The 26,310-nt window shown below is 36.1% G+C and overlaps 1 protein-coding gene across 2 annotated transcripts in view; it reads left to right on the plus strand.

Annotated features, from left to right (window-relative positions):
- MED23 (mediator complex subunit 23) overlaps window positions 1-26,310 on the plus strand; it is a 45,613-nt gene that overhangs the window by 16,289 nt on the left and 3,014 nt on the right. For both annotated transcript variants that reach the window (XM_082730394.1, XM_082730393.1), the window contains 18 exons: window positions 717-917; window positions 2,978-3,121; window positions 5,375-5,520; window positions 6,904-7,149; window positions 9,122-9,264; window positions 10,347-10,521; window positions 11,631-11,794; window positions 14,627-14,751; window positions 15,980-16,185; window positions 16,274-16,454; window positions 17,984-18,154; window positions 18,584-18,800; window positions 20,368-20,604; window positions 21,546-21,711; window positions 22,515-22,587; window positions 23,569-23,783; window positions 24,923-25,043; window positions 26,014-26,145. In XM_082730394.1, coding sequence (XP_082586520.1) covers window positions 717-917; window positions 2,978-3,121; window positions 5,375-5,520; window positions 6,904-7,149; window positions 9,122-9,264; window positions 10,347-10,521; window positions 11,631-11,794; window positions 14,627-14,751; window positions 15,980-16,185; window positions 16,274-16,454; window positions 17,984-18,154; window positions 18,584-18,800; window positions 20,368-20,604; window positions 21,546-21,711; window positions 22,515-22,587; window positions 23,569-23,783; window positions 24,923-25,043; window positions 26,014-26,145 — 3,063 coding nt within the window. The remainder of the gene's footprint in view (window positions 1-716; window positions 918-2,977; window positions 3,122-5,374; window positions 5,521-6,903; window positions 7,150-9,121; window positions 9,265-10,346; window positions 10,522-11,630; window positions 11,795-14,626; window positions 14,752-15,979; window positions 16,186-16,273; window positions 16,455-17,983; window positions 18,155-18,583; window positions 18,801-20,367; window positions 20,605-21,545; window positions 21,712-22,514; window positions 22,588-23,568; window positions 23,784-24,922; window positions 25,044-26,013; window positions 26,146-26,310) is intronic.

The following is a 26,310-nucleotide window of genomic DNA, read 5'->3' on the forward strand; positions in this document are numbered from 1 at the left end:
ATTTTTAGTGTTTAAATTCAATTCTTTTTCTTGTTTTAGATTTTAAAATAGTCTAATTTAAAATTAAAGCTGCATTATGTTTGGCTTCTAAGAAGGAAGAGCAGAGATTAACTTTGAGATCAGTTTTTTTGTAGAGGAAGTTTCCATTTCAGTATCAGGATCAGTAACACACATTGAAAAACAGATACTGAGTAATTGCAGCTATTTAGATACATCTCTGTATGTGAAGTTAGTACAAACTTGTGGTGGTTGCTTTAAAATACATAGATTCTCTCTGCTTTGTTTGCTTTCATCACAATATTTGATTCTCGAGATTCATGTTTTTTTATATTTTGAGTTAGAATGCAAAATTAATACTGCTAATCATCATTTCCTATGCTTTGTAAATTATCTTTTTTCAAAGGATAAATAACAAAATGTTCTATTGTGTAGTGCCCCTTGTCAAATTGAAACAATGACGTGTGATTGAAAGTCAAAAGTTAATAAGGAGTCTGTTTTCTATGAGATCTGGAAAGTAATTATTTTTATGGAACTTATCCTCTATGATAATGTAACATGATGCAGCTTTAATAGACTAAATCTAACCTTAACTCAACTTAAGTTCAACTTCATTCCATGCTTCTCAGCCTCTTGTTACAATTAATGTCCATTAACCAGTAACTTCTAAAACTAACCGGGAGGCTTTTGGAATACTGTATCTAATCTCTGCCCTACAGCACAAGCAGCGCTGCCCTGTGCTGGAGGACCAGTTGGTGGATCTGGTGGTTTATGCCATGGAGCGGTCCGAGACCGAGGAGAAGTTTGATGATGGCGGCACAAGCCAACTCCTATGGCAGCATCTCTCAAGTCAGCTCATTTTCTTTGTGCTTTTCCAATTTGCAAGTTTTCCACATATGGTCCTTTCTCTTCATCAGAAGGTAAGTACTAAATCTTTCATCAGAGTCAACTTCACCTGTTGATGAGTATGTTTTAGACTGATAATGGACTTTGCCTGGTGATTTCAGCAACAACAGAAGTTCTGAGCCCTAATTTCCGTTTTGTGCAGTACTTTTGTGGTTTCTAAACTTTTCACTTTCTTGTCACTATAAATATTGGTTTCAGTCATTTCTTCCACATATTCATAGTGCAAGGACCAGGGAATACAAAATGAAAAGGCTCCATGCTACCCTTAAGGAGCAGCTTACTATTGGGAAGATATAAGAGTAAACAATTTGATTATAAATTAATATTTTATATAACAGAAGCATATTTTCTTGCAGTAGGTATGAAGAATAGTTCCTATTCAAGATGTCAGGTATGACTTTATCAGAGATCTTAAAGCTAGCACTTGAAGGACAAGTAGAAATTTGCCAAGAGGAAAAGATAAGAAAGTGTTTTCATTGCAATAAGATGACTATTTGGAAAAAGGTTAATGGGTGTGAGAACTAGAAAGAAAAATATAAACAGGAAAGTGTTGGTGAGATCAGGAAGGCGAGAAGGCAAGACCAGACATGGAAAACTTTATATGGCCACATATTTGTTCTAAAGGTGTTTAGATCCTCTTTGGAAGGCAAATGAGGAGGGGAATGACATCATCATACACAAGTGGGAAGAATTACTGCTAATTGCCACATGTAGGTAGAGGGTGACATAAAGAGATGGAGGGGGACAAAATCAAAGACAAGGAAATTGTTAAGGGGGCCTTTGCAGTGATATGAGTGGGAGATGCTGATGGCCCAAACCAGAACAGAGAGGAGGAGTCCAAGACCAGATATGATGATAGAGGTATGCTATATAGGACTTGGACATGGATAGGTAACAGAGGGAGTACAGGAGTCTAGGATCATTCGGTTGTTTCTACTTTGGCAGTGAATGACAAAGTGGGACAATGAATCCAAAATAGAGACTACAAGTAGAAGAGTATGTTTGTGGAAAAGTTGGTTTTATTGTAGGATTTTAGACACAGTGAATGGAAATAAATGTTGTTATATTGTAACATCTCTACAACATGGATTATTTGGGGGAAACTTTTTTGTAAGCATTGTTAAAATCCTTCCAGCCACCAGTTAGTTACCCCCACTGCCACTCCCATGATGTTTTATTTCTGTTACAATCTGCCGGAAACAAGAAATTATTTTTGATAACAACTTCTTGAAGATTTAAAAAAAATTTTTTAAAGATTTTATTTATTTATTTGACAGAGAGAGAGAGATCACAAGTAGGCAAAGAGGCAGGCGGGGTGGGGGGGTGCAGTAAGCAGGCTCCCTGCTGAGCAGAGAGCCCGATGCGAGGCTCGATCCCAGGACCCTGAGATCATGACCTGAGCCAAAGGCAGAGGCTTAACACACTGAGCCACCCAGGCACCCTGAAGATTTTAAATTAAAAAAAAAAAAAAAAATCCTTTTGGTATCATGAGGTATTACTTGTGTTAGATGAGCTATTTTATTTATTTATTTATTTTTAAGATTTTATTTATTTATTTGTCAGAGAGAGAGGAGCGAGAGCAAGCACAGGCAGACAGAGTGGCAGGCAGAGGCAGAGGGAGAAGCAGGCTTCCTGCTGAGCAAGGAGCCCGATATGGGACTCGATCCCAGGACGCTGGGATCATGACCTGAGCTGAAGGCAGCTACTTAACCAACTGAGCCACCCAGGCATCCCTGATGAGCTATTTTAAGTAATTATCTCATATTAAACTTGATTCTCTTGGATGCATGGTCAACCTAGTCCTAATCCTATTTCTAAAACATTTAACTTTTGGTTTGCACAGCTGTTTTGGGAGTCAAGGAGGAAACATATATAGAATGTAAAAATAATTTAAAAGGCTTTGCTTGGTGTGTCTTGAGTTGAAACTAAATACTTTATAAATTCCAAAGCTAGATGCTAACTTTTGGACACCAGGGTTTCTCCTGGTTTTTATTTTGTTTTGTTTTTCTTTAAATTTTACTGCATCCATCTCTTTAACCAGCTGTGTAGATGTGTATTTAAACATCTTTTACAGTTAGCAGGGCGAGGACTGATTAAAGGCAGAGATCATCTAATGTGGGTTCTCCTGCAATTCATTTCTGGAAGTATTCAGAAAAATGCGCTAGCTGATTTTCTCCCTGTCATGAAGCTCTTTGACCTCCTATACCCAGAAAAAGAAGTAAGTTTTATAAAATAGTTAACAGTATGATGATTGGATTATGTCTTATTTATATGTAGTGTGATTTTGTGAAAAGATCACTGGATTTGGAAGCTGAAAACCTGAGTTCTTTCCCAATTCTGTGACTAACCATAATTGGGATGGACATCAATCCCTCTTAACATATGTTTACTCATATGTAAAGTGAAGAAATTGAACTAGATTATTTCTGAAGTTTATTTTAAATTACAGTTGAATATCTTATATAGCAAGCTCTTTCTCTACATTCTAAATAGGTTTACAGTTTTGAAAGCATTAAGCTGTTTTAATTGGTATACATTACTGAAAGATCAACTGACATCAGTATTAATATCTTTTTTGTTTGCCAATTGAGTATGTTCCCCCTATTTTAATATATGAGTATTTGAGTAATCTATGGTATATTTTGATGATTGCCAGTTTTTTAAAATACATTTTGTAATGGAAATTTTAGATGCACTAAGAGGTAGAGTGAATAGAAAAATAAAGTATGTACTCATTACCAAGAAATATTTTTTGTTTTTTATTAGTTTCAGGTGTGTGTAATAGAATGATTCAACAATTCTATACATTACTCTGTGCTCATCATGATAAGTGTACTCTTTAATCCCCATTACCTAGTTCACCCATCCCCTTATCTACCTCCCCTCTGGTAACCATGTTTATTCTCTATAGTTAAGAGTATTTCTTGGTTTGTTTCTCCTCTCTTTTTTTTTTTTTTTATTTCTTTGCTCAGTTGTTTTGTTTCTTAAATTCCACATAGGAGTGAAATCCTGGAGTGGTATTTGTCTTTTCTAACTGACTTATTTCACTTAGCATTATACTCTCTAGCTCTTTCCATGTTGTTGTAAATGACAAGATTTCAGTAGTTTTTATGACTGATTTTCCTTTTTTTTTTTTTTTTTAAAGATTTTATTCATTTATTTGACAGAGAGAAATCACAAGTAGATGGAGAGGCAGGCAGAGAGAGAGAGGGAAGCAGGCTCCCTGCTGAGCAGAGAGCCCGATGCGGGACTCGATCCCAGGACCCTGAGATCATGACCTGAGCCGAAGGCAGCAGCCTAAACCACTGAGCCACCCAGGCGCCCCTGATTTTCCATTTTATGTATACACACACACACACACATACACACCATATCTTCTTCATTCCCTCTCTCAATGGACACTTGAGCTGTTTCCATAATTTGGCTGTTGTAGATAATGCTGCAATAAACGTAGGGTGCATGCATTCTTTTGAATTTGTGTTTTTGTATTTTAATACCCAGTAGTGCATTCAATTACTGTATAATAGGGTAGTTCTATTTTTTTAATTTTCTGAAGAACCTCCATACTGTTTTCCATAGTAGCTGCATCAGATTGCATTCCCACCAGTAGTGCAAGAGCGTTCCTCTTTTTCCGCATCCTTACTGACACTTGTTTCTTGTGTTTTGAGTTTAGCCATTCTGATAGATGTGAGGGGATAGCTCATTGTAGTTTTAAGAAGTATCCTTGCTTCATCTTTCCACTCATAATTTTTGTTAACACTAGACAATTTTTTTAAAAGATTTTATTTATTTATTTGACAGACAGAGATCACAAGTAGGCAGAAAGGCAGGCAGAGAGAGTGGGGGAAGCAGGCTCTCGGCTGAGTAGAGAGCCCAGTGTGGGGCTCGATCCCAGGACCCTGAGATCATGACCTGAGCCGAAGGCAGAGGCTTAACCCACTGAGCCACCCAGGCATCCCAACACTAGACAATTTTAAAGCAAATTGTAGACATCCATGTCCTTTCCCCCATCAGTATACAATATATGTTTATGTGTCATGTATATTATCATACTTATTTAGATTGTATATTTCTTAATTGTTAGATGTTCCTGAAAAGCATATATGTGACTTTTAGAAATTCTGTGTTTTCAGTATATTCATCACATTCAGTAAAATTTTATAATGTGTTTGTTTTTTAAAGAATGTAATTTTTAAATGATTGTGAATGCCTCATGACAGTAGGAAAATTCAGCTAAGCATCTTTGAATTTCTGTTAATTTCTTGGCAAGAAAAAATAATCCTGTCATTACATTTTCATTATTTTATAGCTGTTAGATCTTTTGATTTGTAGTATTGAATATTCAAAGAACAATTGAAGTTAAATTAATAAAGGATATTTTAAAAAGAGGTATATCAATAATCGATTATTAGAATACATATAATTAGTTAATTCTTCTCTTTCCTATCATATGCCTATTGTTATTTTCCAGTATATCCCAGTTCCTGATATTAACAAACCCCAGTCAACTCATGCCTTTGCAATGACTTGCATTTGGATTCATCTCAATAGAAAAGCCCAAAATGACAACTCTAAGCTGCAGATTCCAATACCTCATTCCCTAAAGCTTCACCATGAGTAAGTAATTTGTAGCTTAACAGTTAATTTTTTTTTTAAAGATTTTATTTATTTATTTGACAGACAGAGATCACAGATAGGCAGAGAGAGAGGAGGAAGCAGGCTACCTGCGGAGCAGAGAGCCCAATGTGGGGCTCGATCTCAGGACCCTGGGATCACGACCTGAGCCGAAGGCAGAGGCTTTAACCCATTGAGCCACCCAGGCGCCCCAGCAGTTAATTTTTTTAATTAATAAGTAGTATATTATAGGCTAATCTTATTCTCATTATTTGTATCAAGTATGGAAATCTTCCCACACAGACTGGGGGTAAAGGTGAATATTTAATGGGCAATGGCCTACCAAGAAAAATTGACCAATACCTGTATCAGAAAACAACTAGAAAATTTTTATATGTATGCAGACATATATATATTTAATTTCCAGGTCTGATTTTTGCTTTTACATATTTTACCTTAATTAAAGTTCTTATTTTCCAAAAGTATGTGAAAGTGTTTCAAAATTTCTTAAGTACTCAGGATCTGAGAATGATCTGACAGATGTCTTCACTCCCTGGGCAGCCAGGATTATTTGAGCTGCTCTGGCTGGTGTGCTCCCTTACACCATTTCCAGAGTTGTCATTACCCAGAGAAGATTCCCTTGTTAGATAGACTTAGTTTTATTTTATTTATTTATTTTTTAATATTTTATTTATTTATTTGACAGAGAGAGAGATCACAAGTAGGCAGAGAGGCAGGCAGAGACAGAGGGGGAAGCAGGCTCCCAGCTGAGCAGAGAGCCTGATGCGGGTCTCAATCCAAGGACCCTGTGATCATGACCTGAGCTGAAGGCAGAGGCTTAAACTACTGAGCCACCCAGGTGCCCCTTAGATAGACTTAGTTTTAGACAGTCACCGGTGTTAGGAACACCTGAACTTCCCACCTAGAACTTCTGACAAGGACTGCCGAATCTCTTCATAGAAAACTGTAGGGTACGCAGACTTCACATTTCATTTGGCTTTCCCTTTATGAGATATTCCTTAATATCTTTTCACAGTGACATCTATAATGATGCCACATTGTTGTACTTAACCAGATAGATAATAAATAGAAATCAAGTTCATGAACTCTTGAGTTATTTCTTCATTATCTGAATCTTCCATGTATGTAGTAATACTTAGCAAATATCCATTAATTGATAACTTATGATTACTTAAGTTCTTTTTGAAATTCTACTCAAACTTTTCTGTGTTTCCACTCTGCATTTGGGGCAGGAACTGTAATACCTGTAGAAATAAAGATAGTATTAGTAAATCATTTCATGAAATAAAATGTTTTTAAAGCACAGGCTTAACTTTCTGGAAATGATCTGCATTTTTTACTGTTTAATGGTACTTGAAATTTTAGGTTCCTACAGCAGAGTCTTAGAAATAAAAGTTTACAAATGAATGACTATAAGATTGCCTTGCTGTGTAATGCATACTCTACAAATTCAGAATGTTTTACATTACCCATGGGAGCTCTGGTAGAAACTATTTATGGAAATGGAATTATGAGAGTACCTCTTCCTGGAACAAGCTGTTTGGCTTCAGCATCTATTACTCCCCTACCCATGAACCTCCTGGATTCACTGACAGTTCATGCCAAAATGAGGTATGTTCTTTTTATTTGGTCCTGTATCAGGAAATTGATACCAGTGTAGTATAGGCTTTATTTCATGATTGTGTGTGTGTTTTATGGTCAGGTATACTTTTAAAAAAAAGATTAGATTTATTTTATTACAAAAATAATATTTATTATAGGAATTCTGAAGTATACAAATAAACCTCAAGAAAATATTACCATAATCTCTTCATGAGAAACGAGCATTATAAAATTTTTTGGTGTATGTTCTGAGGCTTTTTTTTTCCTCTATGTATAAATATATGCATTTAATGGTTGAGATTTTTCTTTTAACAAAATGGATTCTTACTGTGATATTTTTGTCTTTAAAAGATTTTATTTATTTATTTGAGAGAGAGTGATATCAGTGCGAGGAGAGGCAGAGAGAGAGGGAGAAGCAGACTCGCCATTGAGCAGGAAGCCAGATGCAGGATTTGATTCTAGGACCCTGAGATCAGTACCTGAGAAGAAGGCAGACACTTAATCAACTGAGCCATTCATGCGCCCTGCAGTACTCTTTCATAACCATCATTTCTCCATAAGGATCTGTCAAACAACTCTTTCCAGATGTTTTTAAAAAAAAATGTCTGTTTTTAATTTCTGTGAAGAAGTCTTTTGTGTGGCTATATATGGTTACTTAGCCAGTTCCACATTGTTGGACATGAATTATTTTCAGGGTCTTAGTATTATAATGATGTCTAAACTACCTTTAAGACTGTCTTTGCACCTACCTATAAAACCTACCTATATTTCTATTCAATAATTTGCTGGAAGTAGAATTGCTGAGTCCAGGGATGCGAAAATTGTAATGCCTATACTATATTGATTATAAACAGGGATGATTTTAGAATTGACATTATCGTTTTTTAAAAAGACAGAAATGGCTCTGTTGGTTGTGATTCTAGAACTCAAGTACCCCTAAGAGCCAAGCTGATGATGTAGGTGAGTCCCACATGCTGCTGAGTGAAAGAGAGGCAGATATTCATGCACATGCAAGTATGTGTATCTAGAAGGAATTGACGCTGACTGAAGCGTGCAAGGCTTACCTCGTGGTGTTGCCATTTTGGCTCATTTCTATAATGTAAGAATGTAGACTAGTGTAGCTTGATCTTCTAATTTTTTTTGAGAAGGGCTAGAAATCCAGATTTTTTTTTTTAAAGATTTTATTTATTTATTTGACAGACAGAGATCACAAATAGGCAGAGAGGCAGGCAGAGAGAGAGGAGGAAGCAGGCTCCCTGCTGAGCAGAGGGCCCAATGCAGGGCTCCATCCCAGGACCCTGAGATCATGACCTGAGCTGAAGGCAGAGGCTTTAACCCACTGAGCTACCCAGGCACCCTAGAAATCCAGATTTTTATTTCTAGTCTTTTAGCTGTTAAGTATTGGCTCAGAGTTTAGACACTCTGTAGATACAAGAGAATGCATTTGTGGGACATCGGTTCTAGAAGAATCATACTCTTTCTAATGGTAAATGTTGTCATGGCATTATACATGTGCTTTACCTGCTGTGTGCCAGAGTTGAGTTTGGATCTTAGCAGTGATTTTTTTAAGTAATTCTGTAATAAAAGTCATTTAATTTCTCAAATAGTTTTAGTTACATATTTGAAAAAGAAAACCAGACTAAAACTATTTATACATGCTCTTTTTGTTTAAATGATTTTGGGGTTTTTGGTTTGTGTGTGTTTTAGTCTTTTTTTTTTTTTTAATTCAAGTATGTTTTTATGAGTCATACCCAAATTTTGCTTTTGCGTGAGCAAAGGGATCCTGATGCACATTGAAAGCACCATGAAAACCAGAATTAGTCTCAATGCATCACTATCAAGTGTCCTGCACAACTTAAATATTAAAATGGAACTCGTGCATTTCATGTATTTAAGTTTAGATATATACCAGATTCCTTATGAGTGACTGCTTATCTATTTCAAAAATATGGATTTTTTCTTTTCTTTTGTTTTTCCTCAGCCTTATCCATAGCATTGCTACCAGAGTGATAAAACTTGCTCATGCAAAATCCAGCGTGGCCTTGGCTCCAGCCCTAGTGGAAACTTACAGTCGTTTATTGGTGTATATGGAAATAGAGTCCTTGGGCATCAAAGGATTTATCAGTAAGACAGGACTTTTCTGGTGTTTATAACCATTAACACATTCATTAGTTCAACAGGGATTCTTTTAGGCCCTGGGGATACAATAGTGGGCAAATGTCATTGCTGTCATAGAGATTACCTGCTAATGAGGGAGACAGAAAAATAAATGAAGTATGGAATATGTCAGATGATAGGTTTTATGGAGAAAAACCAAGCAAAAAAGAGGGGTAAGAGTGTAAGAGTCAGGAGAGTGAGTTGTAAAAGTTATGATAAGAAAGGGGTATAGTTCATGTATTGCATGGATCCCTGGATGTGGTGCATATACAATGAATTTTGGAACACTGAAAAGAAAATAAAATGAAATTTTAAAAGGGGTATTTTGTTAAGTGCTTGGGATACAGTGAGCTAGACAGACATGGTCCCTATTCTCATGCAAGAATGTGTGGTCCCATGTGCTGCTTCTGCTGGTTTGGCCCTGGGGCTATATCTGACTGGCAAAGGAGTTTTCTGCATTTCAGTAGATAGCTTATAGTGTCTGTTAATTGTTATGCAGTTCTAAATAATAGATACTTTCTAATATAGAAGTGTTTTTCTGTTTCATGGTAATTACAACTTTTTAGTTATAGTTTAGTGTAATTTTAATTTGAACATAATTACTTTTCTTCCCAGATAATTGAGGGTTGAATACAGCTTTTTTGGGAGAGAGGAAAGAATAAGAGTGGGTGTCATGCAATTTGTATGTTAAAAAATGATCCTCATGCTTCAGAAGAAGAAATTACGAAAGTAATTTAAAAAACAACTGATAAGTGAGGAAGGGTAATTTTTTTTCATATGTTGTCTCATTTTTTTCAGATGAGCTTGAGTACCATTTATCATAGTCCAACAAAAAAAGAAAAAAGCAAACTTGGTATTCTAATTAGGATATGGAATTTTTTTCCTTACCATTAAGGAAAAATTAATGGAGAAAATTTAATGGAGAAAAAGTGTGTATGTGTGTGTTCATGATCAAATCTTGACACAGATTTTACTCCATGTGACTTTTCTTCAATGTCTTTTAAACATAGCTTTTATAATTGGTACCTTAAATTGTCTTGTTCCTCGAGGTCAACTTTTGCCTACTGTTTTCAAGTCCCATGCTTGGGGGATCTTACACACACTTCTTGAGATGTTCAGCTACCGGATGCACCACATCCAGCCGCATTACAGGGTGCAGCTCCTGAGCCATCTTCATACTCTAGCCGCCGTTGCACAAACCAACCAGAACCAGCTCCATCTCTGGTGAGTTCTGGGATGACGGTCTTTCCCTAAGATTTCTTAGAAACTGTGTTGGACATGGGGAACTTAATCCCTTATAGTATTTGTATTCATGTGTCATAAATCTCCTCTGCTTCTAGGATATTTTATTTCCAATACAGAAGAAATAGAGAACAGCTTTTTTTTTTTTTTTTAAGATTTTATTTATTTATTTTGAGAGAAGACAGTGAGAGAGAGCATGAGAGGCAAGAAGGTCAGAGGGAGAAGCAGACTCCCCATGGAGCTGGGAGCCTGATGCGGGACTCGATCCCGGGGCTCCCGGACCGTGACCTGAGCCAAAGGCAGTTGCTTAACCAACTGAGCCACCCAGGCGCCCGAGGACAGCTTTTTAAATAGGAAGTTATTAAGGTAATTCAGGCCTCGTCTGGTGATCTTTGGCCTGAGAATGAGTACTTCCAAGGCCTTTGACAAAATGTTCCAGTTTATTCCTTTAGAATATTGGATTTAGGGGCGCCTGGGTGGCTCAGTGGGTTAAGCCACTGCCTTCGGCTTAGGTCATGACCTCAGGGTCCTGGGATCAAGCCCCACATCAGGCTCTCTGCTCAGTGGGGAGCCTGCTTCCCCCTCTCTCTCTGCTTGCCCCTCTCTCTCTCTGTCAAATTAAAAACAAAAAATTTTAAAAATTAAAAAAAAAAAGAATATTTGATTTAAATACATTTCAGATTATGGTTAAATTATCATGTCACTTTGATTTAGCTTTAAGTGAAAATATATTTTCAGATTGAAAAATGTGATTTTTGAAATGTTATATATCCAGGTGAAATTTTGTAATCCTATAAGCTATGAGCTACCTTTTTCAAATGAGTAGTGTTAGATGGTTTTGCTATAAAATTTGGCAACTTGGTATTTATTTATTTATTTATTTATTTATTTATTTTGGCATCTCAGGTTTTTAAAACTAAACAAAGCTCATTCTCACACAAAGGAGGAGGGTGTTTTTTAAATCAAAGAACAGAAATTCATGGTTTTCATGTTTTTCCATTCACTCAATCTAGAATTAGATTTAAATCTATAATTCTGAAACTTTATATGTAACTTAACTTTTTCATTTCTTTTTTTTTCCCACCTTTCAGTGTTGAGAGCACTGCACTTAGGCTTATAACAGCATTAGGGAGCTCGGAGGTCCAGCCACAGTTCACACGCTTCCTAAGTGATCCCAAAACAGTGCTGTCCGCAGAATCTGAAGAGCTGAACCGAGCTTTGATATTGACCTTAGCTAGAGCAACTCACGTAACAGGTACAGTGAATATGATGGTTACCACTGACAAAAACAGATGAATTAGAGCATGCAGTGTCCCTACTGATTATTAAGGGGATAACATACTGAAAAGACCCATTTCATTTGCTTGGAAAAAATAATGCTTGTTTTAATACTTTTACCAGTTTAGTCATTAATGTAGGTTCTTCTGTGTATTCTTATTTTAACTGAATTGAGCTTCAGTTTTCAGCCATTTTACATCATTTTTAGGTAGTGGTTCTTGAGGTTTTTGGTCTCAGGACCACTTTACACTCTTAAAAATAAAAAATGAAATTCCCAAAGATTTTCTATTTATATGGATTTTATCTATCAATATTTACTTTATTAGATACTAAGATAGACACTTTAAAAAATTTTTTACATTTAAATTCAATTTAGGTAATATACACTGTATTATTAGTTGGATGCTTTTTTAATGTTTTTTGACTCACTTAAAAATAATAAACTTAATATATATTAACATAAGTGGCATATTTTTTGTGAATAATAAACTATATATTCTCCAGACAAAACTTTAATGAGAAGAGGCACCATTGTTTCACATTTTTTGCATCTCTCTTTAATACCTGTTGTAAAAGAAGCTTTGCTGGATTCTCATATTTACTTCTACATATCATCTACTGTAATATGTTATTTTAGAAATAAAAAAAATATGGCCCTATACAGGTAAGAGGTTTTAGGGGAGGAGTGTTTTAATGGCCTTTTCCAATAATTGTGAATATTCTCTGATGTCACACAAAATTGGACAAGTGATGGTTTCTCAAACATTAGTTGCAGCATAGAATCCAAAGTTCTATCAGTGACCTTTGTGTACTCTTACTCTATAATCCTGTGATCTCTTTTGCACACCTAGTGGATTTTTTAAGTTCATGTATATTTTGGGGTGCCTGGGTGGCTCAGTGGGTTAAGGCCTCTGCCTTCAGCTCAGGTCATGATCCCAGGGTCCTGAGATCGAGCCCCACATTGGGCTCTCTGCTCAGCAGGGAGCCTGCTTCCCTTCCTCTCTCTGCCTGCTTCTCTGCCTACTTGTAATCTCTGTCTGTCGAATAAATAAATCTTTAAAAAAAAAAAAAAAACGTGTATTTTATAACTTCATGAATTAGTTTTTGGAAAGCTTTGGTTTACTGTGTTACGTAGATCTTATAAATGTGGGCACACTTCACTATGCAGTATCTTAAAATCACATTTGTTAATATTGCTGCACATTTCATTAGAAAAATCATTAAGTTTTGGAAAACTATAAGGCTTATAGTAGTGGATACAGGTTTTCCAAAAATTTGATTCTTCACTGGAAAAGTCAAATTTTATCATTGGCAAAAGATGTTGTCATTTGTTTTCCTTGAAGTAACAAGTTCCCTTTGTTAATTTTCAAGAAAATTTCTGCTTAATGCCCAAATCCGAATAACTGTAGTTTTCTGTCAGATGTTCTTTCAAATAAAAGTGGAATTCCAATAAAAAAAAGGAGCTAACTTAACTCAATATTACACACATGATCTTAGCCAAAAGGCCATGAAGAGATTTAACTGAATATTTAAACAAAATTGCAAGTATTTTTCCTTAAGATACCCATCATCTTTTGAAGGGTAGCTAAGACACTTTATGCATATTTCCATTTTTATCATAACAAAATTAGATGTACTTAAGGGCTAAGATACATTCCTTTCACTACTTCAAGGATATTATTGAATAAAACTGGCACTTCCCCTCTACAGCCCCTCTCTCCTATGAGAGCGTAGTGAAGATTACAGTGGCTCTTAATATAGTCTGGTGCCACTGTTTGAATGTTCTAGGGGCCAGCAGTTTTATTTACCATTCCCTTTTCTCCATCAGTGCACATATCAACAGAGAAAAAGGTTAGTACTATCTTCTTATTACTTTAATAGTTTTGAGCTCATCAAATCCTTGAAAGGATATATTGGGGACCCACAGAATCTGTAGACCATACTTTGAAAACTGTTGTTTTAAAGAAGTAGTTATTGAATTTAGTAACCGCAAATACATTTGTGTGAACTATCTTATTTTACATAAATTAACCTTCTTGATTTAGAGAGTTAAAGTCTGTAGCTATTTCAACCACTAGAAAAGATACTTTCTTAATTCTGTTTCCTTGGCTCAAGAAAGTGGTGATACCTCATTGTCAGAGTGAACTACAAGAGCAGTCATGGAGGGCCTGTATCACTGTTAGACCACTGGTGCTCTGTAACCTTTTTTTTTTTTTTTTTAAATATTTATTTATTTATTTGACAGAGAGAGATTACAAGTAGGCAGAGAGGCAGGCAGAGAGAGAGAGGAGGAAGCAGGCTCCCTGCTGAGCAGAGAGCCCGATGCGGGACTCGATCCCAGGACCCTGAGATCATGACCTGAGCCGAAGGCAGCGGCTTAACCCACTGAGCCACCCAGGCGCCCGGTGCTCTGTAACCTTAAAAAAAAAAAAAAAATTGCAGGGGCACCTGGGTGACCCAGTCAGTTAAGTGTCCAACTCTTGGTCTCAGCTCAGGTCTTAATCTTAGGGTTATGAGTTCAATTCCCATGTTGGGCTCCACACTGGACATGGAGCCTACTTAAAAAAAAAAAAAAAAGATTGCAATATCTTTTGTCTTCTTTTCATAAATTGTGCTCATATTTACTAATTAATCATTCAAATTATTTATAAACTAAGAGAACGAAAGTTTAAATTGAATATAACTAGTTAAGCAGTGAGCGTATTGCTATGCAATTCAATGGGTGTACATAATTGTTACTTTCCTTATGATATCACTTATAAATTGTGGGTCATTTATATCTGGATTACATCTATTTGTTTATGTTTAGATTTTTTTACAGGCTCTGATTCAATTCAAGGAACTTGGTGTAAAGACATACTTCAGACCATCATGAGTTTTACTCCTCATAATTGGGCATCACACACTCTTAGCTGTTTTCCAGGCCCACTACAGGTAATTTGGTCTTAATTACATATTGAATGTATACAAAGTCATTTTTCCATTTAATATATATGAAATCATTCTTCCCCATTAACTCATTTCTTCCCACTTAGTGTTATTCTAGAGAGCTTGTTTAAGTGATTTCCAAAGGAAATTAGCTTATATTTCCTTTTTAAAAAATCTTTGCTATTCCAGAGTCTCTTGAGTTGTTCCCTCTCCTACTCCAGAACTAAATATATTCCTAAAAATAAAGTTTTTGTTTTATCTTATTAGTTAACAGTTTAGGAGTCTTGTGAGAATTAACACATTACCTGAAAAAATGTGTCTCTCTCTTAGAATTGAAATAGGGAGAAATACAACTTAACAGAGCCTCACAGAATACACATTGTTACACTTGACTGAATTTTTTTTTTTACAGATTTTATTTATTTATTTGAGAGAGAGACAGTGAGAGAGAGCATGAGTGAGGAGAAGGTCAGAGAGCGAAGCAGACTCCCCATGGAGCTGGGAGCCCGATGTGGGACTCGATCCCGGGACCCTGAGATCATGACCTGAGCCGAAGGCAGTTGTCCAACCAACTGAGCCACCCAGGCGTCCCTGAATTTTTTTTTTAATCACACAGAAAAACTATTAACTTGGCTTTTATGATATGGAGAAAGGAAAACCTCATTTGTCCTCTACTTTTCAGAGAAAAGTTTAAGCGCCGTGGGCATCTGCTTTTTAAAACTGCCAATAGGGCTAGAGCAGTAGTTCTCAAACTTACCAGAATTACCTAGAGGGCTTGTTCAGATAGACTGCTGAACTTAGAATTCAGTTAGGTCTAGAATGGGGCCCAAGTCTTACAGGTCCCAGGTGATACTGATACTGATGGTCTGAGGTAGTATAATGGATTTTCCTTATAGAGATAACAAAATATGTAACGAAAATGTACATACATTTCTTTCTTTCTTTCTTTCTTTTTCAAAGATGAACAGAAGATCATCAGATGATTGAGGAGGCTCTGAATTCAGGCTGCTTGGAATTTCTGCTTAGGAAATCTAGGAAAGGAATTTTTGAGATAATCTCCTCAAGCCTGTGTATTTTCCCATTATAGAAATTCAGGTCTTGATTACTAAGTTGCTTGAGGTCACACAAAGTTTATTAGTATCAGAATCAAGCCTAGAACTGGTTTCTTGACTCTATAGCAAGTGCTCTTCTTTTTAATATAACCCTTGACGTAAACTTCTGATCTTCCTTTTAGGCATTCTTCAAGCAAAATAATGTACCTCAGGAAAGCCGTTTTAATCTGAAAAAAAATGTGGAGGAGGAATATAGGAAGTGGAAGTCAATGACCAATGAAAATGACATCATTACCCACTTCTCTATGCAAGGCTCTCCTCCTCTCTTCCTTTGTCTTCTCTGGAAAATGCTCTTAGAAACAGATCATATTAATCAAATTGGCTATAGGTAAGCCAGAAACCTAGATCTGCATTCCATTTGACAAACTGTTATACCATATAGCAATATAACTTATTTTTTACTCTTTGTTTTCTAGAGTATTAGAAAGAATTGGAGCCAGAGCCCTGGTAGCCCATGTGAGAACATTTGCAGATTTCTTAGTATATGAGTTCTCTACATCAGCTGGGGGTCAGCAACTCAACAAATGCATTGAAATTCTTAATGACATGGTATGGAAGTATAACATTGTTACACTGGACAGATTAATTCTCTGCCTGGTAAGAATATGCTTATTTGAGAATAAATTTCTAAGCTGCTTCATTCTCTTTTGGATCAAGGTGTGCTACTGACAGGTCTTGCGCTAATCTAGCTATATTGCTTCTAAGGATTTAATGAAATTATACTATTATCAAGCATTGCTATCACTTCCCTAAGGAACTAGAGATTTCCCATTGTCTTTATTCATTCATTCAGCAAGTGTGTATTAAATTTCTACTGTGTTCTATGCATAGAAAATATATAAATAAATAAGACAGTCATGGTCCTGGCCTTGTGATACTGTAAAAGTACAAGCAATTAGCCCCTGAGTTGACTTCCAAAGGCTACCACTAGAGGCAGAAAGTGGTTTAAAAAAAAAAAAAATCATTGTATTTTTTTGCAGAGTGCTAATAATCATTTCTCTACACTTTGGCAGCCATATTCAGAACTGAATATTTCTCATAGCCACTCAATATTCCCCATATTATTTTTCCTCTTCACTTGATGTCTATTTCAGGCAAAATTTTAAGAGAAGACACAGAACCAGGCTGGAAAATGCTACTTTTTATTTATTTATTTATCTATTTTTTTAAAAAGATTTTATTTATTTATTTATCAGAGAGAGAGTGAGCGAGAGCGAGCATAGGCAGACAGAGTGGAAGGCAGAGTCAGAGGGAGAAGCAGGCTCCCTGCGGAGCAAGGAGCCCAATGTGGGACTCGATCCCAGGACGCTGGGATCATGACCTGAGCCGAAGGCAGCTGCTTAACCAACTGAGCCACCCAGGCGTCCCGTAAATGCTACTTTTTAAAAACTATAATGGTGATGTTTGGAGTGACTTAGTTGATTAACCTCTTAGCTGTGAAACACAAATATAAGTATGGTTATGATATAGTAGGAGAAATGAGCTAAATCTATAAATCAGTAAAATACAAGGCTAAGATAGAGGTGTAAGGAAAATATTGCCTGCCAACAATAAGAGACCATCTCTATCTAGGTGAGAGATCTTGGAGGATGGATTGAATTTCAACCAAAAAAGAGGGACATTTTGGTGATGCAACATGGGGGCTTAAGTGGGTAGGAGAAGAATAAATGAAATGGGATTGGGAGGGAGACAAACCATAAGTGACTCTTAATCTCACAAAACAAACTGAGGGTTGCTGGGGGGAGGGGGTTTGGGAGAAGGGGGTGGGATTATGGACAGTGGGGAGGGTATGTGCTTTGGTGAGTGCTGTGAAGTGTGTAAACCTGGTGATTCACAGACCTGTACCCCTGGGGATAAAAATATATGTTTATAAAAAATAAAAAATTAATTAAAAAAGAAAAAAGAGGGACATTTTGGGCAAAAGCAATGGTGAGAACCAAAAATGGGCAAGAAAGTCAAATATGTTTAGGGAATTCTGAACAGTTGGTTAGGGGTAGACTAGACATATAATAAAATTCTAATAATAGTGAGATATTACTATATTCACATATAAACTATCTAGTAGCAGACCCATGCTTTTGCATAGGTGAGACATTTTAATACCATTTTTCTGTTGTTCTTCAAAGGCCATGCGTAGTCATGAAGGAAATGAAGCCCAGGTTTGTTATTTCATAATTCAGTTGCTGTTACTCAAACCAAATGATTTTAGAAATCGAGTAAGTGACTTTGTGAAAGAAAATTCTCCAGAACACTGGCTACAGAATGACTGGCACACCAAGCACATGAGTTATCACAAGGTACTAATTCAGTTCAGTGCTTCAGTGAATCTTGTTTATGCTGTTCTTAGGAATTTGGCTAATTGGTTTGGCTGTTTTCTCTTTGGTTCTCTGTTTCCCCTCTAATCTATATAGAAGGAAATTAGCTCTCTAAACTGCCTCAAGGTTCTAGAGTAGCTCTATGTTAGGAATTTATTGAAAGTGCAGTTTTAGTAGATGTGAATAGTTACAAAATGAAAGGGTTATTACAAATTCTTTTTACATAAATCTCTTTTGCTATGTCTTTGGGATAATATTTTTTCAAGTAAAGCACTCTAGATTTATTTCTTTGCATTGTAAAAACAAAAATGTTTTCATATTCTTTTAAAAATGACAAGTTTATTTAGCTTTATTTTTTTAAGAGAATAGAAAAAGATGTCCTGAACTTTTGCCATTTATTCACTTCCATAGAAATACCCTGAGAAACTGTATTTTGAGGGCCTGGCGGAGCAGGTTGATCCTCCTGTGCAGATCCAGTCTCCCTATCTACCCATCTATTTTGGAAATGTGTGTCTTCGATTTCTCCCAGTATTTGATATAGTCATCCACAGATTTTTAGAGTTGCTTCCAGTTTCCAAATCACTAGAAACTCTACTAGATCACCTTGGTGGTTTATATAAATTTCACGGTAAGCTTTTTCAAATCATAATTCCATCTAATAACTCAATAAACAAAAGTAGTCTGGACATGACCATATGGGTAATCATGGTTTAAACATTATATTTTAATTGTTTTTCAATAAAAGTGTTTTGACAATAGTGCTATATAGTGATGCTGTGAAGTATAAAATAGTTGACATAAAAAATGAATAGGTAGGTCATGGCAAATGTATTAAATAGCAGAAATAAAAGTGATATGCAAGAGATGACCCCTTTTACATAGAGTGTGATTAGTTGCCAAATAAGTGGAGAAGGAGAATGGTATGATATGAGCTCAGAAGAGACTGATGTGACTTTGAACTAACTCAGCAGGCTTTCTAGATGATAGGATTCAAGCTGTTGATGTATGTGATTTATATAAACAGGCAGAAAAAGAGAACACTAGACAGAAGGAATCCTTTGGAAAAATCACAGCATTTTGAAGACCGTCTCCTCGTTGGCTAAATTGAGAATTTAAACTTTGTACCCACCTATAAATCACCTTCAGTGCCAGGCTGAGAAGTTTTGATCTTATAACCTGCAGATAAAAAGCATTACTTGAGAAAGATAAATCTAATTGTAGTTGTCAGCATGTTTCGGAAAGAAGAAGCAATTTCAAAGACTTCCGTCAAAAAATTCAGTTATATGATTAGTACCTGAACAGCTATGATGATATTGGAAATAAGGAAGGGACAGATAGTCAAGGAAGAAGGAACAGGGCTTGATTAGCTGCTCATGGAGAGACTATAGAAAAGAAGATGTCAAAGAAAACTGTGAAGCTTTAAACCAGGTGACTGGAGAATGGTGGAGTCAGCCACAGGAGCATGAAAGGCCTGGAGCAGCCACTGTGGGGACAAAGTAAATTTCTCTGGGGGGCAGTTCTTCTCAGTCCTTTGTCTAGATATTGTCCTCCTAACCAGAAGTCTGAATTGCATTTTAGCACTACAGAATAGGTATGAAGTTCAAGCAAGCATTCCTTTAAAAAAATTTTTTGGAGGGGCGGGAGAATTAGGTAACATCCACATGGTAGAGAGGGGTATGCAGTGAAAAGTAGTTAACTCCATCATGATCTCTAGCTGCCCAGTTTCTTTTTCTGTAGGAGACCACTGTTACCAGTTTCTTGTGTATCCTTCCTTAGATATCCTGGGATTAGTTTTTTTTCCCCCACAAATAATATAGGATATACACATTGTTCTGCATGTTGTGTTTAATGCCTTTATAATGTGTGAGGATTGATTATTTTATATCAGTACCTAAAAAACTCATTCATGCCACACATGCCATGATTTACCTTGTTTTGACCATTTGGACTATTTGAATCTTTCTGCTAGTACTAAGCAGCGTTGCAGTGGATATTCCTTTATGTGCCATGTATATATTATTAGAAGCTTTCTGCCTTGTCCTAAAATAAAAATACTCATTGTATGCCATTGCCCAGCATGTGAAATAGTTTCATGAGTTTCTGAGCTATTTTTTGGTAATCTTGAAAACAGAGGGTTAGTTTTTCATTGTGGGTAACCAGATTAACATTGTGATGATGTGTTTTCTTCTTGGCAGATCGCCCCGTGACTTATTTGTATAATACTCTGCACTATTATGAAATGCATCTGAGAGAACGCCCACATCTCAAGAGAAAGCTTGTCCATGCCATCATTGGCTCACTCAAGGATAATAGACCACAAGGCTGGTGTCTAAGTGACACATACCTGAAGTGTGGCATGAATGCACGGGAAGAAAATCCTTGGGTCCCAGATGACTCCTACTATTGCAGATTGATTGGCAGACTAGTAGATAATATCCTTTTCATTGTGATTTTTCCAGACCCTTCAGAAATAACTAAATGTTGATTTGTGAGAATACATATTATCCTTTCAAGGTAATATTTTTATATATTCCAAAACTTCAGTTCTTTTTTGCAATTATTTTTATTTTTACTTTTGAAAAGATTTTGAAAGCTTAAATTAGCATCAGGTTAGCTGCCTGATAGGCATACATTCACTTCATTAAATTTTATATCTAAAAAATAGACCTAATGAGGCTGTTTCAAAGAAAAAAATTATATTCCTAAAAATAATACTCTGTATTATAGTAAATGTATCTGTTTGCTACTGGAGAACATAAAATTTTTTTTGCTTTAAATAAATCCTTAAATGCTTTTTAAAAATATTAATAGATAATAAAACTTATTTTCTCTCTTTTATAATGAAAAGGCTGCTATATATGTATTTTTATTTCTTTATTTTGATTTCATGTTTTAAGTTATTAGCACACTGTGCTTATCATGTTTGTACATCATGCTACTGTTTTGTGATTTGTTTTGCTACATGAAGGCATTTGTTTCCTGAAGTAAAAGAATTACTCATTATAAAGTAATCTTATCAGCTGTCTTATAACTATTAAAAGAAATGGTTGGATGCAGCCTGGGGCTACTCTTGTTGCCTCTCTAGCTATCTTGTCACACTTACAAAACCACAGGTATATAAGAACAACCATTTATACCTGTGGTTAATCACATTGTTGCTGTCAGTACATTTCAGTTATGTCAAACTGATGTGTGTTTGGTTCCTATTATTTGCCTAATTTCTGTTCAGTCACTTCTTGGGGACTTATAATCAGATAAATTGGTAATAAAATGAGATGTTTACATGGGAAACACTTTTAAAACTATAAAGCACTACAGATGTGAGCCGTTAATCTCAAAATAAACAAACAGTTATAGCTTTAACCATCTGCACCGATGGCTGGCAAATCTCCTGGTCCATTTCCAAACTGTGACTGGAGATTCAATGAGTTTCCCAACCCAGCTGCGCATGCACTGCATGTTACTTGTGTGGAGCTCATGGCCTTGGCCGTTTCAGGTGAAGATGTTGGAAATGCTCTTCTAAATGTCGTCCTGAAAAGGTATGTATCCTGTTTCATGCAATAACATTCATTGTTTATTTGTAAAAAAAGGAATGATATTTTATTTAGAACTGTTAGACAAACCTGTTTCCCAGGGCTGTTGCATATGGGATAGTAACTGTCTTTTGGTCCCAGATTTTATCTTTGTGATATAGATGTAATGGAGTGAGCCCTGGACAGGGTCAGAAGACCTGGGTTTGTTCCCACCTCTACTCTTCAGTAGCTATTTGACATTTAATAAATTTAGGAATAATGTTAACATCTCACTGAAGATAGCCTTCAAGATTCCTTTCTTGAAGATCAACAAAAAGTAGAGGGTAATGATTGGAAAAGTATAAATAAGTAGAAATAGTCTTTCATCCCAGCAACCACTGTTAAAGGAGACAACTAAGAAAAGCCTTACTTAGTTTTTGGGTATGTTAAATTTTTACTCAATAAAAATCCAGTATAGCTTGTGTTTTTTTTTGTTTTTTTTTTTAAAGATTTTACTTATTTATTTGACAGAGAGTCAGCAAGAAAGGGAACATGAGCAGGGGGAGTAAGAGAGGAAGAAGCAGGCTTCCCGCTGAGCAGGGAGCCCAATTCAGGGCTCAATCCCAGGACCCTGGGATCATGACTCAAGCCAAAGGCAGACGCCCAATGACTAGCCACCCAGGCACCCCCAAAAAATTCCATTGTAGTTTTATTGAAGTAGGTCAGTTGTTAGCCCTGAATTATATGTATTCTCAAAATAAGATCCATTATCAACCATATAAAAATATTTTTGTAATTTCACATTTTTAATTGTTTTTCTTCACTTTTAGTCAGCCATTAGTGCCAAGAGAGAATATTACAGCGTGGATGAATGCAATTGGACTGATCATTACTGCATTACCAGTGAGTTAACAACTGTGATTTATATGTAGTAATAGAATGCAGTTGTCCCTGTTGGTCACAAGAATAAGATGCATGTAAGATGGCCTGTACAAGGACATCACACAATTAAGTGTTTACATATTTTTTAAGTTTTTATGGTATTACTGCTTCAGAAACCTACGGTGAGTATTTTGTTTGCCTTCTCCCTGAGATCTAAAAACCTATCTGACCTATGAGTCCCTGCATCCTTTGGTCCCACCGTATCTATCCAACTTTGCTTTGACATTAAAATCTGATCTACTTTTGACCACTTAACATGTTATGTATCAGAGGCTTTGCTCATGCTAATAGCTCTTGTTGAGATATGTTTTAAGTACTTCTGATGTGTTGCATAATAAGACATGCAGAACCCCTTTCCTTCTGTCAGTTTTTCTAAAGCTTATTCATTCTTTGCCAGCTTAGGTCCTGCTTCTTCCCTCTTGTGAGGTCCCCCTTCTGTGACCACCTGTGTCTACTTGGCACTACACAGTTGACTGTTGCAGTTATCTTTCAGTGTCAGTAACACTGTCTTAGCTCTGTGCTCTACGACTTGATTATTCACCTCTCCAAATCAGTCATTTTTTCCTTATATGCCTCCAAAATATATATGTTTATTTGAGTTATTTATGTATACTAGTGTTATCTATATAATAGGTATTGGTAAAAGCAATTTACTGTGTAGTAAATACCAGATACTAAACGAACTAGGCAGACACATGTATAGAGCCCTCTTAACTCACAGACACTTATCCCCAGGTTCTTGTTGACTTAATTTGACTTAACGATGAAGACACCCAGTTTTGCTTTCAAAATCTCCATTACACAAGACAACGTGCTAGAGAAGTAAAAAACTTTAAAGAACAATAAAGTGCCATGAGTTTAGGCTTTGGAGTGGAATATTGGAAATGGGGTGGAATACCTGATAAGGGATATTTTTCATCAGGCTTTCCTCTGATTTTAAAGGAACCATATTGGATTGTCCTGCATGATCGAATTGTGAGTGTTATCAGCAGTCCCAGCCTGACATCCGAGTCAGAGTGGGTTGGCTATCCATTCCGCCTCTTTGACTTCACTGCTTGTCATCAGTCCTACTCTGAGATGAGCTGCAGCTATACGTTAGCTCTTGCACATGCTGTGTGGCACCATTCTAGCATTGGACAGCTCTCTCTCATTCCCAAGTAGGTATTGTGATTTCGTAAGTAAACTGGACCTTTTCCATTTTGTGTTTATTAATCTCATTTACACAGGAGGTATATATCTCAATAGAGTAGCTTTCAAAGTGAGTTTTAATTAAGTAGAGTTTCTAGATAATGAGAAAGCTCTCATATTTCAAAATTGTTTGAAAAAATTAATTTGTATGGGGCGCCTGGGTGGCTCCCTGGGTTAAGCCTCTGCCTTCAGCTCAGGTCATGGTCTAGTGGTCCTGGGATCAAGCCCCTCCATCAGGCTCTCTGCTCAGCGGGGAGCCTCCTTCCCCTTCTCTCTCTGCCTACTGTTCTGCCTGCTTGTGATCTCTTTCTCTGTCAAATAAATAAAATCTTAAAAAAAAAAAAAAAGATTTAAAAAAATTAATTTGTATGAGCAAAAAATAGTCTGGCATCTAGTTTTCCATTACAGTTTCAGGAGGTTTAGTCAAATGCATGCTTTTTCCAGAATGTATCCCAAAAGCTGCATTTTGAACAGAATAACTCATAATAGCTATTTTCTGATTACTTTTCTTGACTATAAAATTGGTAGTAATTAGAGTCAAATTTCTTGAGAATGACATTTATATTAGATTGGTTATTCTCTTTTTTATTTCAAATACAGGTTTTTCCTGCTATTCAAAAGTAAAGTATTCCTGTGAAACCTTCCATAAGCCAAAATGACATAAAGTGAAGCACATGCCGCCCTTTCTGAAAGTTCATGTCATACCAATGTACTTGTACAGAAAACCTACATTAGTATCTCTTTTTGATAACCTAAAGAAAACCAAAGAGAATTTTTGCTGTTACGAGAAAAGCCATTGCTATAGTAATGTAGGCCTTTTGTAAAAGCAAAGTGGTATAACACATATTTTCAGAAAGCAGGCAGGGGATACCTGTAGTTCACATTCAGTACTTTTACTGTTGAGAATGACTCCTCAATCTGAAGTTATATATTTTGATAATCAAAGGAAAACCATAGCCAGTGTGAATGTAAGATTAATTAGAAAAAGAAACTTTGCAAAAAATTACAAATTTTAGGAAATGCCTGGGTAGGCTGTATCAACAAAGTTCAAACAATTCAGCTGATTTGAAGTGACAAGAAATTTTTATTTCTAATCTTCAAATTTTAGGTTTCTCACTGAAGTCCTTCTTCCTATAGTGAAGACTGAATTCCAGTTGCTTTACGTGTACCATCTTGTGGGACCATTTTTACAAAGATTTCAGCAAGAGAGAACACGTTGTATGATAGAGGTAAAATATAACCTGTGTTGTCTGTGATAAGATTAAGTTCTAAAAGATCTATTAATGTTTCTTTCCCGGGGTTTTCCAAACTGTATATCATCATAACCATTAGTGAAATTAGTTTAGTAGGATCTAAGAACAATTTAAGGGATTTAGTGTGCCCGTGTCTCTAATGAGTTTGATGTGGGATCTATTAAATTGGAAATGCAGGGGAAATACTCATTCTTAAGGCTGAAGAGAAAGTTAAGGATGGAGAAGTGCATTTGAGAGCCTGCGCTGTAGTACAGAGGAATTAATTAAAATCATGGGAATGGATAAATCAGTCACCTAACAAGAGGACAGAGAAAAGAAAATGAGACAAGAATAGAACTTTGAAGTCTGAGCCAACAAATGGAACCAAGAAGATACAACGTAGAGTATCCCTGAGACTGCAGTTATCTCAGATATGGAGAAATGGTTTCTAGAATGGAAATCGTCTCTCTCTTATATTTTAATCGACATTACTGAGTTATGAAGAGAAATTGCATTTAAGCCCTGTTAGGGGACATTTTGTAGCAGTCTGGATTCTTTTGTAAATGCAGACCATATCAGGGTGCCAGGGAGACTCAGTCAGTTAAGCATCCAGCTCTTCATTTCAGCTCAGATTATGATCTCGGGGTAGTGGGATCGAGCCCCATGTTAGGCTTCCTGCTCAGTGGGAAGTCTGCTTGAGATTCTTTCCCTCTGGTCCTCCCCCCACTCACATGCACACTCTCACATACTTTTTTTTCCTCTCTCTCTCTCAAATAAATAAATCTAAAAAAAAAAAAAAAAAATGCAGATCCTATCGTATAGCCCATCCAGATTTCTGTAACCAGTGACAGTTCTTCAACAAATGTGTTATCCCTGTGTTAGTCTTATTATGGAGTCCCGCTACATCATTCCAAATAATTGAACCTTTTTTGCCCACTTAAATAATTTTATATTATTTGTTAAATAGATCGGAGTGGCATTTTATGACATGTTGCTGAATGTAGACCAGTGTAGTGCCCACTTGAATTACATGGATCCCATCTGTGACTTCCTGTATCATATGAAGTATATGTTTACTGGTGACAGCGTAAAAGAACAAGTAAGTTAATTATCTTTTAATGATGTTTAGTTTAGAAAACTTCAATATATGATGATAACTTTTGAGTACTTTTGTTATTTTTTTTTTCTTTTAGGGGAAAGAATTGATATTATTAGACCTTTTTAGACTATGTGAACACATTATTCTGCATATATAATTCAAGTA

This window comes from Mustela nivalis (genome assembly GCF_964662115.1).
Source record: "Mustela nivalis genome assembly, chromosome: 5".
NCBI classification, from domain to species: domain Eukaryota; kingdom Metazoa; phylum Chordata; class Mammalia; order Carnivora; family Mustelidae; genus Mustela; species Mustela nivalis.